This window comes from Petaurus breviceps, unplaced genomic scaffold, assembly GCF_028583685.1.
Source record: "Petaurus breviceps papuanus isolate PSGF00001 unplaced genomic scaffold, PetGlider_PUasm1.0 37, whole genome shotgun sequence".
NCBI classification, from domain to species: domain Eukaryota; kingdom Metazoa; phylum Chordata; class Mammalia; order Diprotodontia; family Petauridae; genus Petaurus; species Petaurus breviceps.
Window position 1 is genome coordinate 76,844,860 of NW_027186296.1, and position 14,660 is coordinate 76,859,519.

Consider the following 14,660-nt stretch of genomic DNA (forward strand, 5'->3'; position numbering starts at 1 on the left):
AATCAACTTTCAAGGTGCCAATATTGATGCCCACTCCCTCAAATGTACAGTAACTGCATCAAGTATAAATTTTGAAGTAGTCAGATTCTATTCCTTCCACATATACAGGAAGAAAAACAAACTGTCTGAGCTTGTCAGGCTAAGGCTTACATTCTCTAAGTACAGCTGTAACAAATCATGCCATCCATCCTGTCTTGAAGTTGTAAAACTAGAAAAAGGAGTGACCTGCTACCACAAATTTTACCAGATGGATGGAGAGAGAAATTCTATTATCACAGCCCCAAGAAGGAATTGCACCTGTCTGAAGTCACATTTTATATTTTTAGAGAGAGGGAAAGGGTAGGGGCAAGGGAAAGAAGGGGGTTAATCTTGTCAGAAAACTAAGGTCAGCAGAAAAAATAAAAGGAATAGCTCAATAAATTAACAGTCAAGAACAGTGAAGACATAAAGATGCCTCAATCCTCAGGGAAGATAGTCCAAAACTCAAACTTGAGATAATTTGCCACATCCTGAGATTTAATTCATATGGGGCTTTTAATGCCCTAAAATGCCCCCTTTTCTAAAAAAATGCAATAGCACCTCACTTCTCAGGTCAACTACTAAAGCATTTGACATTGAGCATTTAAAAGCTGTCGTTTAATCCAGTTTATAGGCTGAGGTTAGCCAAGTGACAATTTAAAAGGGAAAAGACAGTTAAGTTTAAGGACTAAACTAGGAATAATTGCCTAGTCTTCTGACAAGATGAGCAGCGCAAAAGTTCTTTTCCTTTTGAAGACAGCATTCTACCTCCTGTTTAAGTTAACAATCTCATAAGTATAAAATATAGTGTGCTAGTCAGACAGTCCCAAAGCAAACCAAGTTTTGACAATATAAGCCCATCAAGAGTTCACATTTATAGGCTGGTTTTGTTTTTGTTTTTTTTGGTATGAGGTATTTTGGGGGGTTGGGGTTGGGATTGGGGTATTACTCCCCCTAAGCACAGGACAGAGTTCATAAAGACAAATCTGGAAAAATGGAAAAGGGTAGAAATTCAGGCTTTGACTAGAACCTGCCCCAGTCCATAACAACATAATTTACACTCATCAAAAAGCTATCCCTCTCACTTTGTACAGATTAGCCAATAACTTAGATGATTTTTCTTCACTGGCCCCCACTTTGAGACCACAACATAACTAGCACTTCAACTACAACAATAAAAAGCTGCATGAATGAAGAGCTGTGTAAATAAAAACCATTGTTAATGCCTTAGTCGCTGCGCAAATGTGACTTCAGCTCATGCCTACTGCACAGTAATCTACCTGAACTACCTCAGTCAAAACCTTTCAATTTAAACTAATTAATCATGACGCGTGATGAACATCTGCCGCTGTCCATCCAAGAGCAGTAGAAACTTGTGCTGAGGATTCTCCCATCTGTACACAATGGGGAAGAAGATAATAGAAGTCATTAGTAATCAAAAGTACTAGATAACCACATTCTTTTAAGGGACTGAATGCCAGCTGGACTGGAAAGAAAAGGGAAGAAAAAAGGGCTCCTATATCCCCATGCTCTAATGAATACTGCTCAATGTATCTATTTTATATATACTAAATGCAATCTAAAATGTTATACTGTTATGAAAATTCAACAATTAGCTTTGAAAATGACTCCTAACATAAGCTCTGGGTAAGGCACACTATTAAAAAAAACTAATAAAAGCATCTTTGTCATTGGGGAGTGAACAATAACTATCTCCTTATTTCTTGACCAAATTATTTATACCCAGAGCTAAATACTATTCAATCCCATTGCTTAGTAGAAACAGACACAATATCGCATGTTTCAAGGAGTCAAAAAGCTAAAATTTTAAATTATCCTTTGCATCCAAGTTTCATTACAAATACATGAAATGAATACTTTCAAGTCCATATCCAAACATGAGATTTATGAGTCCTAGGTGGATACTGTTTACAAGGTTTTTTTGCCTTACAGTAGGAAAGAAAAAATGCTTCATGAAAAATAAATTAAAAACAAAACAAAAAACAATCCTTAATTTTAATAGTCCTTGTGGTGTTGAGAGAAACTAAAGTGTAAATAAATTCCAATAAAGATTAATTTTCCTTTGGTAGTAACCTGGAGGGAAAGTGATCTATTTATCACTTAAACAAGAAGCAAAGTTCTGAGGTCCTTCCCCTAGAAGGAGCTATTTTAAAGAATAAGGCCTAAATTTCTTACTTGAACTATGCTTCCACATATTAATCCAAAAAGGATTTTTATGATATGATTAAGGATTGGAAACACTAACAGCTCCCTTAAGAATTTTTCCTAAAAATTAAAAAAAAAAAAAGAATTAAGGGCCACTCAATAGTTAGGCAGAAAACCAAATATACTCTTACTACTGATTCCTAATATTACTGACATCGGTGTTTTAGACATCTCGGTAACCCATTGAGATATCTGTGACAGCTATGAAAATTATGACATAAATCTGTCAGCCTTGCTGCCTGCTGTGTGTCATAAGCAAGTATACAACATTATTCCTTAGAACTGGATTAAAACCTGGAAAAATAACATCATGTCCCTGGAGTAATGTGGGCCATGCTGGTGCTTTCTACCAAGTTGGAGGTTTCAAAAAATTTAATTAATTTAAAAAAAAGGAAAAAAAAGACGCACACAAGTCTTGAGCGTCATTTTAATGCAGTAGACATTAACATCTCAGGGCACTATCATTTCCACCCCTAATTAAAGCCAACTACTTTGTGGAGGGAGGAAGAAAATCTCATACAATGCACCAGAATAGCCTTGTCCTCAAGCTCGCATGCGCATAGGGCTGGGAGGATCAGCTTCCTCTTGGCCAGGCCCTTCAGTCATTTCAGCAATGGTTCTGTCAAAACACAGCAATTATGTTACCAAGACACAGCAAGCAGCAGAGAGCTGATGGAGTGTCACATTTCATAGTGTCTCAATTCCCAATCAGCAGAAAGCTGTTGAGAGGTGCACAGAATTCCGTCCAGGATGCATTCAGTCAGAAAAAGTAAATACTTTCTAATATATTAAAAAGATATTTATGCTGAATTAGCCCAAGGGGAAAAATGAAATCAGCTTATTGTGATTAATCAAAATGACTTGCAATTGAAGTCTGTAATTGTGCCTACATTTAGAATAAACATAGGCAAAGAATTTGAAAAAAAAAAAATACCCAATTCTTTAGAGGTTTTCCCCTGTGGATTAATCATGTTTTTTCAAACACACATTATACTCTGGGAGAAGATTGTTCCTGGTGCACCTACCTAACCATTGCACAAAAGACTTCACCATAGACATTATACTCTTGATATCCCAAACATAGGAGTACATGTCATAAAGGATTGTCCTGTTGGCACAATTGGAGAGCCGTGTGAACATCCCCATCACCAGTGCACACATCTCTTCAAACTTGGCTGCTCGAGACCTCCATTCTTCAATCTATTGAGGATAAATCATATGAGAGAAAAATTCAAACTACTCTGAATATAACTTTTTAAATTCAGAAAACTAAAAGTTACATATGAAACACTATTAATGCTAGCAGGAACTGAAATTGTTTCTAAGTAGCAAGGGATCATAGCTAACATATTTTTAACAAGCAATAAAAACACAGTCCAGTGACAAACATTGTTACGTCTTTAAGTTCCCTTCATTCCTAAGTAACTAGAAGGCTAAGTATAGCAAAAGGTCAGTATTTATACTTCTTAAAAGAAGTTTTAGGGGAATTCTCCATAATAGAGGCATGTGGGACAGTTTTGGTGCTAGCAAGAATTAAAAGTAAATAAATAAAATATACTCACCTTTTCAGAGTCTTTTCCTTTGCAATTGACACTGACAACACTGCTGTTTGCTCGAAGCCATTGGAATTCTCTTAACATTTGTGCCCCTTTGGGACCATGCTCATATGGAAGATAGAAAAGATCAGCAAGTAACTGTAAATCCTCCAAAGTCACTGGTTCTGCTGTATACAAAGGTTTCTCATTTGGACCTGGTACAAACTGCTCCTTGTTTGTCTGCTCATCAGTCTGCATTGGGGCAACATCATTAATGCAATCTTCCTGCATTGACATCTCTGGGGACTTTGATTCAGCTATGCTTTCTTTATCAGTATCCATTGGTTTCAACTCTTCTGACATTTTAGCTTCAACAATTTCAGTCAGTATCTGATTATCATTCTTGTCTGTCTCCTCTTGCTTCTCTACTACCATATCCATGGGCTCCTCATCGAGCTGTTTCTTTTCTTCTTCCTTGACAAGGGGTGGAGGCTCATTGCTCAGAGTTGTTCCCTGGCTCATGATGGGTTCCTGGTAAACAGTAGTCACTACAGTGGTGGCACTCAGAGAAGGCGCTGCTACCAGGGGGGACCCATCAACTACACTTGCTTTTGCTCCACTATGCGCCACCTGTCTACCTGAAAAAAATCAGACACACAGCCTGTAAATACCATTGGGAAATTGGGAATCCCCTTTTTAACTCAACAAGTACAGATTTAGTGAAATCTATTTTCTCATCTTTGTATCTGCAATGAGGGAATCAAGCAATAATACACCTAAACTGCCTCCATTTCTCTTCTACCTTGTTCTCTAGATTGAAAATTTCCAAGACCTCTAAAAGACTAGCCTCCCAAGTCTAATATTTCATTGTATAAAATTTCAAGATCTGAAGAATTCTATCCAAATGAATATTTTCTTAAATGACAGTTCTTTAAAAGATTCATTTTCACTAGTATTAGACTTTAAAATCAAACTGGATTGCTAATTTATTTTAATTACTTTTTAGTTTAGCATTCTTTTTTGCTTTTTCACGGAATAGTTTTATTTTCAGGTTCTCATGCACTTATAATTAGCACTCCAAGGAGAGTCTGCAATTAAATTATAAAGGGAAAAGCAACCACCATGATCACCCCGACTCATGTTTCCTATTTCCAAATTTTCACTTAATTTCACTTCTCTAAATAACCCATATAACCCTTGCACTCAAAGTAAAATTAATCATTGTCATTAGAAACTATTTGATTATAATTTTGACTCAATCACCTTGCCCATAAATTTTCCCTCCCTCCCCCACCTTGAGAAAGAACCACCTACTTACTGCTATATTGATGAGGTACACCAAACTCCTGTAGCCATTCTGTTAAAGCCAACTTTAAGGCCATCTGAGGACTATATAGCACATCAGTTTCAATATCTTCATCACTGCCTTCATTTTCTAATTTAATCTGAATAGATACTGTACTGTCTTCACTGTCAGCTGCAACAAAAACAAAATGACACAAATATTTTTAATGTAAAAAAATCAATCTCTACGTTAAAAGCTCAGAAGCAGACTAGGAAATTAGAACTATCTCTAGCCAGATAGTACAAGGATACCCTTCTTACATATATTTCAAACACTATTTATAGGCATAATGTTAAAAAAAACAAATACGTCTCCAATATCTCTCGTGCAAACTATAGCATGTTATGTGATGAAATACTGGAAATCTTGCAATCTCCAGATCATGTATTCAAAAAACTTTAAGCCCCCACTTACACAAGATTTCCTGCTAAGTGCTATAGAGGTAAGGAGGGTAGGTACAAAAAAAGGATACATAGTCCCTACCCATAAGGAACTTACTATCTATTTAGTAAGGCATAAAACATGTATGGAAGTTAGTTACAACAAAAGGCTGAAAAAGTAAGTGACATTAAGAGTTTTGTCAAACATGAGCACAGATGTTATTTCTAGCTAGCAAGACTAGGAAAGGTGGCTTTGTAGAAAAGGTGACACTGGAGCTGATAGTAGCAAGTGACAAAAGCAATGGGCTAGGAGTTAGACTTGAGTTCAAACATAACCTCTGATGATTGTATGACCCTGGGCAAGTCACTTAACCTCTGGTTTGCCCTGTTTTTCTCAACTGTAAAATGGAGATAATAACAGCACCTACATCTAAAGGTTGTTATGAGAATCAAATGAGGTAACATTTGTAAAGGGATTAACATAGGAGCTGGCACACAGGCACTATATAAATGCTTATTCCATTCCCCTAAGAGGAGCGTATGAAACACTTTGGGTACAAGTAATGGCATAAGTAAAAATACTGAAAAGAGAAAAAAAAAGCATGTTTGGCTAATAGCAGGCTGGTCTAATTGAAGCACAAGGTACATAGGTGCGTAAATGTGGACAAGACTAGAAAAGTCAGCTTAAAATCATGGAATGCTAGCTTAAGCGGCTTGGATAAATCATAGTCAATTTGGATTACAGCCTGCAACAATGGGAAACAAATGTTTCTGCTCAGCTTCAGGTATCTGGTAAAACAGACTGATGGAGTCAAGGACACCAATTAGAAAGCTACAGGAATAGTCTAGAGAAGACAAAATCAATGCTTTAAGCAGGGTAGTGGGAGAGAAAAGAAGGGGGCGAATATAGTGATTTGTCTCCTTGGACTCTGGAGAGCATTAAGAATTGTTGTCTGTCTATGTCATGAAGCTAGACTGATCCAGAAAAAAGTGAGTATATATAAAAGACCTGGGCTTGTAATTCGGATCCAGTAGAAATTATAATGGCCATGGAAGAGAAATTTGGGTTTGAGATTTCTGGCATATTAGTGGAAAAGCTAACATGGCCACATTATGTGTCAAATGAAATAACATTTATAATATGCACAGTGCCTAGAACATAGTAGGAACTTAAATGCTTATTCCTTTTTTCCTCCCTTCCACAGGAGATTGCAAATTACACTGCTTATAAGAAATGATGCGTACCAAGTCTTTAAAAAACAGCAACAACAAAACCCCAAAGGACTGATGATCTCAGTTAGTGTCTGAATGTGTGAAGACATTATAAGACCATTTCTGCTTTTGTTAGCCGTATTTGTTGTGTTTTCTTTCAGTATAACCATATCTCCCCTCAATAAAAACAGATTTTGCTTCCAATTTTAAAAAATAAAGAAAAAGAAAAGGGGATGAGAAGATGAAGAGTAATTTTAGAGGTACAATTGGTAGGCCTTGGAAAATTAGATGTCTAAGAGAAGAGTTATCATGGATGATTTAGATGTCCAACCTGGCTTGACTGAAACAATGATTGTTCTAATAACAAAGATAAATGAGGAAGTGTTAGCTAAGGCAGAGGGGGGAATACTGATTTCAGACATATACTTCGGGACAAAGTTTTTTGTTTTCTGTTTTTTAAAATTACAGTCTGAAACACAAGAGCTTATTTTACAAATGCAAGAGTCTTATTTTGGTTTTAAATAAAACCTTCAATTTTCAGTCAAGTGCATCAACAGCCATGCTAAAAGGAGTACAGCAATGCAATGCTGGCCCAAAATGAGGTTTAAAGACAAATGTCTATACAAGGTAAGAAAACCCCCAGCTCTGGAGGCTTTGCTCACTTGGCTCAAATATACAAGGTAAATGCATATCAAATCACCCAAATGCCCTCAAAAGGTACCTAAAGCTTTATCACCTCAGAAAAAGAAAGCAGATGTTATATTTATTCTACTTAAGAATAGCCCCCAGCTTTCCTCCCACAAAATTTACTTACTCATTACTACATCTTTCCTCACTCCATTCATATTTGATTTGTACCAGGTGGCCAGAGTGTGAATGGCAACATAGTTAGCTTCAAATTCACAGTTTGGATTAGTCAGGACTCCCTTTAGTCGTGGAATGAGCTCTGTTGATCGCCCTTTGTATGGGCCAAGAAATAGTCTCTTCTGATCATAATCATTAGCATGAATGTTATCCCAAATAACTGGAGCTCTTTTAATAATCTTGGAAACCTCTTCAATAGACTCTACTGGAATGTCTTTAGAAACAACTTTCGGACCTATAACCATAAGTAAGGCCTGTTAGATTACTTTATCTGTACTTTAGTGTAAATACAAATATCACATAAATTTAATCTACTACAATGATTTTCTAGATAGTTCAATAAAACCAATTTAGTTTGTCACAAGTTAATACGAACTCAACTAACCTAAACCCCAAATTTTTGGAAGAGGGAAAAGTAGGAAGAATGTGACTTAGGAGAAATAGGTAAATTATTAAAAAATTCAAAGGATCTTTTTTTAAAAAAGACTATGTCATGTGCTAATGTCAATAAATACATTCTAATCCAATAAACACTTATTCCAATACCAATTAATTACCTATATATCCAGTGCTGTAAAAGTAACTGATGTTCAGAAAGATTATGAGGCATTACAAGAGCCTCAAAGAATGATAATAAAATACCTTTCACATTAATGTAACAATAGAACAAGTGTTCCAAGTGGCATTACAGAATAGTAAGGAAGTGTGGGATAGGGTTGCCATGGATAGGTATGAGGGAATAGGGAGATGTCTTCAGAGGTAGTCAAGTAGTCAACAGAAGGAATTCAATCACAGGGATTCTTGTTGGGAGTCATTGGTTGTCATGCCTTTTTCACAGCAGTAAAGAGAGCATTGATTTTGACTAATGATCTTCAATTTACTGCACTATTAGAAAAAATTTCACATTTTGGAAAGTTTTCCAATCGTAAAAGCAAAAAATTTTCTGATTATAATCAGAAAATTCAATTCACCAGATAAACTACCTTTCCCAATTTATCTCATCAAAATTTTTATTTTATACACTTTAAAAAGATAAAGACATACCTGTCCACAATACATCAATACCAGGTAACAGTTTTTCACCCACAGTCCTTAAATAAGGAGACTGAGAAACATTTGGATAGCAAAAGGTTCCACAGTATTCTAAATGAAGAAAATTCAAAAACAGTGATTAGTGGGGAAGTTTTTTTACAAGTAAAAATCTTGTTCTGAAAAATCTATGTTCCAGAAGTCTTATGAGTATCACTTACATAAAATTTTGGATTAGTCCTTAAAAGTACTGAAATCTTATAAGCCACTCATTTAAGGATCAATTAACAAATTCTAACAATTATCCTCACACTATTCCATAATTCTTCCTATTATTTTTTAAATGCTTTATTAACTTCTGATTTACATCATTCGGCCAGGATTTGAGTTACAAATTTTCTCCCCGTTTCCCCCCCATCCCCCCAAAACAGCAGTCCCACAGGATATCCCCACCTCCAATCTGCTCTCTCCCATATTTTCTCCCATACCCGTTTCAACTTTTCCAGTGGATCTGTATGTCTCAGTGCCTGTATATCTTAATTACATGTAAGATGGTATTAATAATAATAATAATACACACACACACACACACATATATATATATTTGAATATTTGATTTTAAAACTTTCAATTCCAGATTCATTCCCTTCCCCCCCTGCCACCCACCCCCACTGGGAAGACAAGCAGTTCAGTATAGGTTGTACATGTGCGGCGAATGCAAAACAGTAATGTAGTAGATATATTGTAAAAGACTGACTATATTTCCCTCCCTCCTATCCCACCTCCCACTTGTTATATTCTCTACTTTGATCCTGTCCCTTTTCAAAAGTGGGTGCTTCCAACTTCCCTCCCCCCAACCTGCCCTCCCTTCCATCATTCCCCCTCTCATCCCCTTCCCCCTCTATTCTCCTGGAGGGTGAGACCCCCTATTTAGTGTGTATTTCACTCCCTCCTCAAGCCAGATTCAATGGGAATAATGTTGACCCATTCCATTTTGCCTTCCTATTCTTCCCCTCCATTGTAACCATTTTCCCTTGCCTCTTCTGTATGAGATAGTTTGCCCCAATCTGTCTCTCCCCATCTCCTCTCATTATATTCCTCTCACCTCTTAATTTCACCTTTAAGTATCATCCCTTCCTGTTACATTGGTCCTGTGCCCTCTATCTATGTATACCTGTAAACATATATACACACATTCACATATGTATTCATATGCCCATATACCCTCATATATAGACATATATATGTATATATTTCTAATCCCTTCAACTACTGAGAAAAGTTTCATAAATTACAATTATTGTTTTTCCATGTAGGAATGTTAATAGTTCAACTTTGATAAGTTCCTTATATTTCTTTTCCCTGTTTACCTTCTCATGCTTCTCTTGCTTCTTGTATCTGAATGTCAAATTTTCTATTCAACTCTGGTTTTTTCAGCAAGAATTCTTGAAAGTCCTCTATTCCACTGAATGACCAAATTTTCCCCTGAAACATGATACTCAATTTTGCTGGATAGGTGACCCTTGGTTTTAATCCCAGCTCCTTTGACCTCCGGAATATCACATTCCAAGCCCTTCGATCCCTCAGTGTAGAAGCTGCCAGATCCTGGGTTATTCTGATTGTGTTTCCACAATATTCAAATTGTTTCTTCCTGGCTGCTTGTCGTTTTCTCTCCTTAATCTTGGAATCCCGGAACCTGGCTATAATATTCCTAGGAGTTTTCTTTTGGGGATCTTTTTCAGGTGGTGATCGGTGGATTCTTTCAACCTCTATTTTGCCCTCTGGTACTAAAACATCAGGGCAGTTTTCTTTGAGAACTTCCTGGAGGATGCTTTCTAGGTTCTTACTTTGGTCATGGCTTTCAGGTAGTCCAATAATTTTTAAGTTATCTCTCCTGGATCTATTTTCCAGGTCAGTGGTTTTTCCCATGAGATATTTCACATTGCCTTCTATTCTTTCATTTGTTTGGATCTGTTTAACAGCATCTTGATTTGTCATAAAGTCATTAGCTTCCATTTGCTCCAATCTAATTCTGAAGCAATGATTCTCCTCATTGAGCTTTTGAGAGTCTTTTCCCATCTGGCAAATTCAACTTTTTAAGGCATTCTTCTCCTCATTGCCTTTTTGAGTCTCCTTTGCCATTTGAGTCAGTCTGTTTTTTAAGGCATTATTTTCTTCAGTCAGGCTGTTGACTCTCATTTCATAATTTTCTTGCATTGTTCTCATTTCTCTTCCCAATTTTTCCTCCACTTCTCTTATCTGCTTCTTAAGGTCCTCTATGGCCTGTAACCAGCTTGTATTTTCCTTTGAAGCTTTTGGTGCAGGAGTTCTGACTTCACTGTCTTCCTCCTGTTCCATGCCTTGCTCCTTCTTGTCCCCAAAATAGGAGTGTAACGTTGGAATCTTCTGTCTGCTTTGCTTCCTTTGCCTGCTCATTTTGCCACTCAATTATTTGACTTTTGGGCTTTTTGCCACAGTAGGACTCTGCCACCAGACAGGGGAGTTTTCGTCCCAAACGCTGGGGTTTTCTCAGTTGCCGGAGGTATTAGATGGGTGCCCTCTCTGAGGTCTCCACATGCTCTGGCAAGCTGGACACACACCCCAGGACCTCCACCCTAGACTGCAATCCATATCCAAGCAGGTTAAAGCAAGAGCGATTACCCCTCAGACTGGTGCTTGGTCCCCCTACACTCTGCAGGCCAGGAGCTGAAGCCGCCATGTGGCGCTGGCTCGCTGTGCTGGCGTCTCAGCGGTTTCTTGCCCCGGGGGTAAAAGCCACGCACTCCCACTTACTGGGTCCCAAAGTCCAGACTGCACTGGCCTCTCACCTTGTCCTTTGCATCTATGTATTGATAAATCTGGAAACGGGCACAGCTGCTGCTGATCTGGAGTCCCTCTGGCAGGCGGCTGGTCAGGCCTTGGGTGGGGCTGGGCTTGGCTCCCAGAGCGTTGTGCTGGCTGATTCCTGCCAGCCTGGCCTGCCGGGCTATCCTCGGCTGGAGGTTAGCTTCTCTGTGTCATTTTGTGGATTCTGCAGCTCCAGAGTTTGTTTAGAGTCCCCTTTTTACATGGATTGGGGAAGGTGGAAGCCGGAGCCGTGGGAAGGTCGTGCTTCTACTCTGTCATCTTGGCTCCGCCCCTGCCCCATTCTTTTTTTTTTTTTTTTTAAAGCAACTGGGGTTAAGTAACTTGCCCAAGGTTACATGGCCAGTTTTTTTGTGTGTGGGTGTTAAGTATCTGAGGCTGGAATCGATCCCCAGTCTGGCATTTCGGCACCTAACCACCCCCTTTCTATTATTCTAAGAGTAATCATTAGAAATGGCACCGTGAGGCAAATGACAACACTCAAGCTCAGGTTTAAACTGTCCACATTTCTTAATTTCAGTCTCATGGTCAGTGAAAATTAAATTTTATCTCAGAGACAATACAGGCTTACATCCAACAAACTTTAATGTTTCTAAATGTAATTCAAGTTTATGTGTGTGGTTTTTAAAAAAATTTTTTTTTGGTCTTTTTGGAGGGGTGAAGGCAGGGTAACTGGGGTTAAGTGTCTGAAGCTGAATTTCAACTCAGGTCCTCCTGACTCTAGGGCCTGTGCTCTATTCACTGCACCACCTGGCTGCCCAGTTTATGTGTGTTTTAAGTGATTCTTAATACAATCTTATTAAAACATTGAAAACTCATGTTGCCTTTGACTATCAATGTATATAAAATTCCTATCTGGTGGTATTGCTATAGGAAAGACAATTAATTAATTACTTTCAAAGAAATTAATCTGGTTCAAACTGTTTTTATAATTTTATCACTTCCTAAGAAAAAACAAAACTTATGGTTGAGTTTAAGTGGGGACAAATGAAGTAGCCTTTTACTTACTGGAAAAGTGGAAATGAAAAAAATATTTTTCCCCCTCAAGCCACAGTATTAGAAGTAGTAGGGGGAAAAAGTACAGACATAAATTGGGGCAAAGAAGTAATAGACAGAAATGAAAAGTAGAGTTAAAAACTAGTTTGATTTTTCCATTTCATTATCATACATCTTTTAAAATTCTATACATAATAGTTAAAGAACATTTCCATATACAAAGAACATATAGATTTTGTATATAAACAGTATTTCTCTCTGAACAATTGTATATGAACAGTAATTCTCAATCATCCCTTCAAATACTATATTGGTACTTTTCAAGTGATAAAGCCCCTAGCTAACATAGCTGTCCTTTAAAGTAATGTGATTTTCCCCCAACTTAAAAAGTTTTCTTCAAAATCTTTAGATACTATTTCTTGAAAGCATGATTCTTACCTACCAGTCAAGTTTGCATAGACACCCATCCCCTTGAAGGCGACAAACTGTAAAGGGGTAATGATGCTTTTACCTGTGGGGCAGAAAAGAAAGGTTTCTGGCTCTCCTAAATACTGATAAATTTCATTTGTTATAGAGACTTGGGCATGTGCAAAGGAACTGAACACTTCTTTGTCTGCTGCACACATGTTGTGATCAATATCATCAAAAAGCAAGGCAAAAGATCTGCAACCAAACTGGGAAACCTGGAAGAAAACATTAAGATTCTTAGGACTACAAAAGTTAACATATTCTTTATGATATAGATACACACACACACACACACACACACACACATATATACATCAATATTAAGTCTATTAAGATGTTCAATTTTTTTTTGGAGGGGGAGGTAGGGCAATTGGGGTTAAGTGACTTGCCCAAGGTCACACAGCTAGTTTTGTTTTTGTTTTTTTTTGTTTCGTATCTAAGGTTGGATTTGAACTCAGGTCCTCCTGACTCCAGGGCCACTCAGTGCTCTCTCTATTCACTGCACCACCTAGTCAGCCCTTATTAAGATATTCTTAGAACCTGAAAATCTAGCCCTTTTAACTTCTCAGAGTTATTCTCATCTCTTTTTAGTTGAACATTTTATTGATTTCTAATGGCAATAAAAATATTCTAATTCAATTTACCAGTTTTCGACAACATCTACTCTTTCTTCCTTTCCCCCCAGTGACTGACAATAAAATAAAATTCTCCTTGCCAAAGTCAACCCTTCTACAAACACATTTGATACTACACCCTCTCCTCCAGCAGACTGAATCTTCGATCTCTCCATATATACTGGTTCCTTCAAACATGCCCAAATCTCCTTTTTCCTGAATAAACTTCACTTGATCCCATCATTTTCCCCAGTTACTGTCCTCTATCTCTCCCCCTCTTCTCAGCCAAAATCCTTGGAAAAACCCCCACTTTCCTCAGTGCCTGTACTTCCCAACCCTTTGATATCTGGCTTCTAAACTCATCACTGAACTTAAACTGCCTTCTCCAGATCACTGGTAACCAATGATCTCTTAACTGTCATATCTGATGGCCTTTCCTAATCTCATTCTCATCCTTTTCAACCTAAGAATTTAACAAATGTGCCTTCTACATATAAAATCAGCAGAAAAAGACCTCCAAATTCACAAAGCTATAATACTCAAAGGATATTTGACTCAAAGTCAATATTAACTGGGGGGAAAAGGAACAAAGTAACCCTGGAACATAATGAAGTACACTTGCTTGACTTATGTATCAGGGCAGAACACAGAAAAGGTAAGGAGAATTTCTCCACTTTCACCCCAAGCTTATTCACCTTAACCATTTCAACTCCACAGGAAAGACTAAGCAGCTTAGGAAGGCAAAGCTTGCAGGGAAGTGTCTCCAGGACCAAAGGCATTCTCAGGAAAGCTTAGGGTTGTTTCTTTCCCCTGCCTTGCCTCATCCAGAAGGCTCTAACGATCCTCTTTCCAAAAAACAGGTTGTGCTGGGAAAGCAGTGTTAACGAAGAACTTTTTGGCCTGAGAAGTTATCCCTAGGCCACGAAGGGAACCTTGTCCAGATGCCCTGAAATGCCTAGCAAGGCACTCTACACTGGCGTGCCCCATCATACTTTCAATGCTGGTCCTCCTGTTCAACCTCTTTTAAGTCAAGAATGGCAAACTTCTAGGTAAAGGTCCCTGAATACAGGATAACAAGTGTCATCTGGAAAGCATGATACTCCCCTGG

The 14,660-nt window shown here is 37.8% G+C and overlaps 1 protein-coding gene across 1 annotated transcript in view; it reads right to left on the reverse strand.

The window, feature by feature from the left end:
• OGA (O-GlcNAcase) overlaps positions 1-14,660 on the reverse strand; it is a 32,943-nt gene that overhangs the window by 8,047 nt on the left and 10,236 nt on the right. The window contains exons 5-10 of the mRNA XM_069098779.1: positions 12,982-13,153; positions 8,625-8,723; positions 7,531-7,815; positions 5,098-5,256; positions 3,807-4,417; positions 3,270-3,444 (exon numbers count right to left, since the gene is read on the reverse strand). Coding sequence (XP_068954880.1) covers positions 3,270-3,444; positions 3,807-4,417; positions 5,098-5,256; positions 7,531-7,815; positions 8,625-8,723; positions 12,982-13,153 — 1,501 coding nt within the window. The remainder of the gene's footprint in view (positions 1-3,269; positions 3,445-3,806; positions 4,418-5,097; positions 5,257-7,530; positions 7,816-8,624; positions 8,724-12,981; positions 13,154-14,660) is intronic.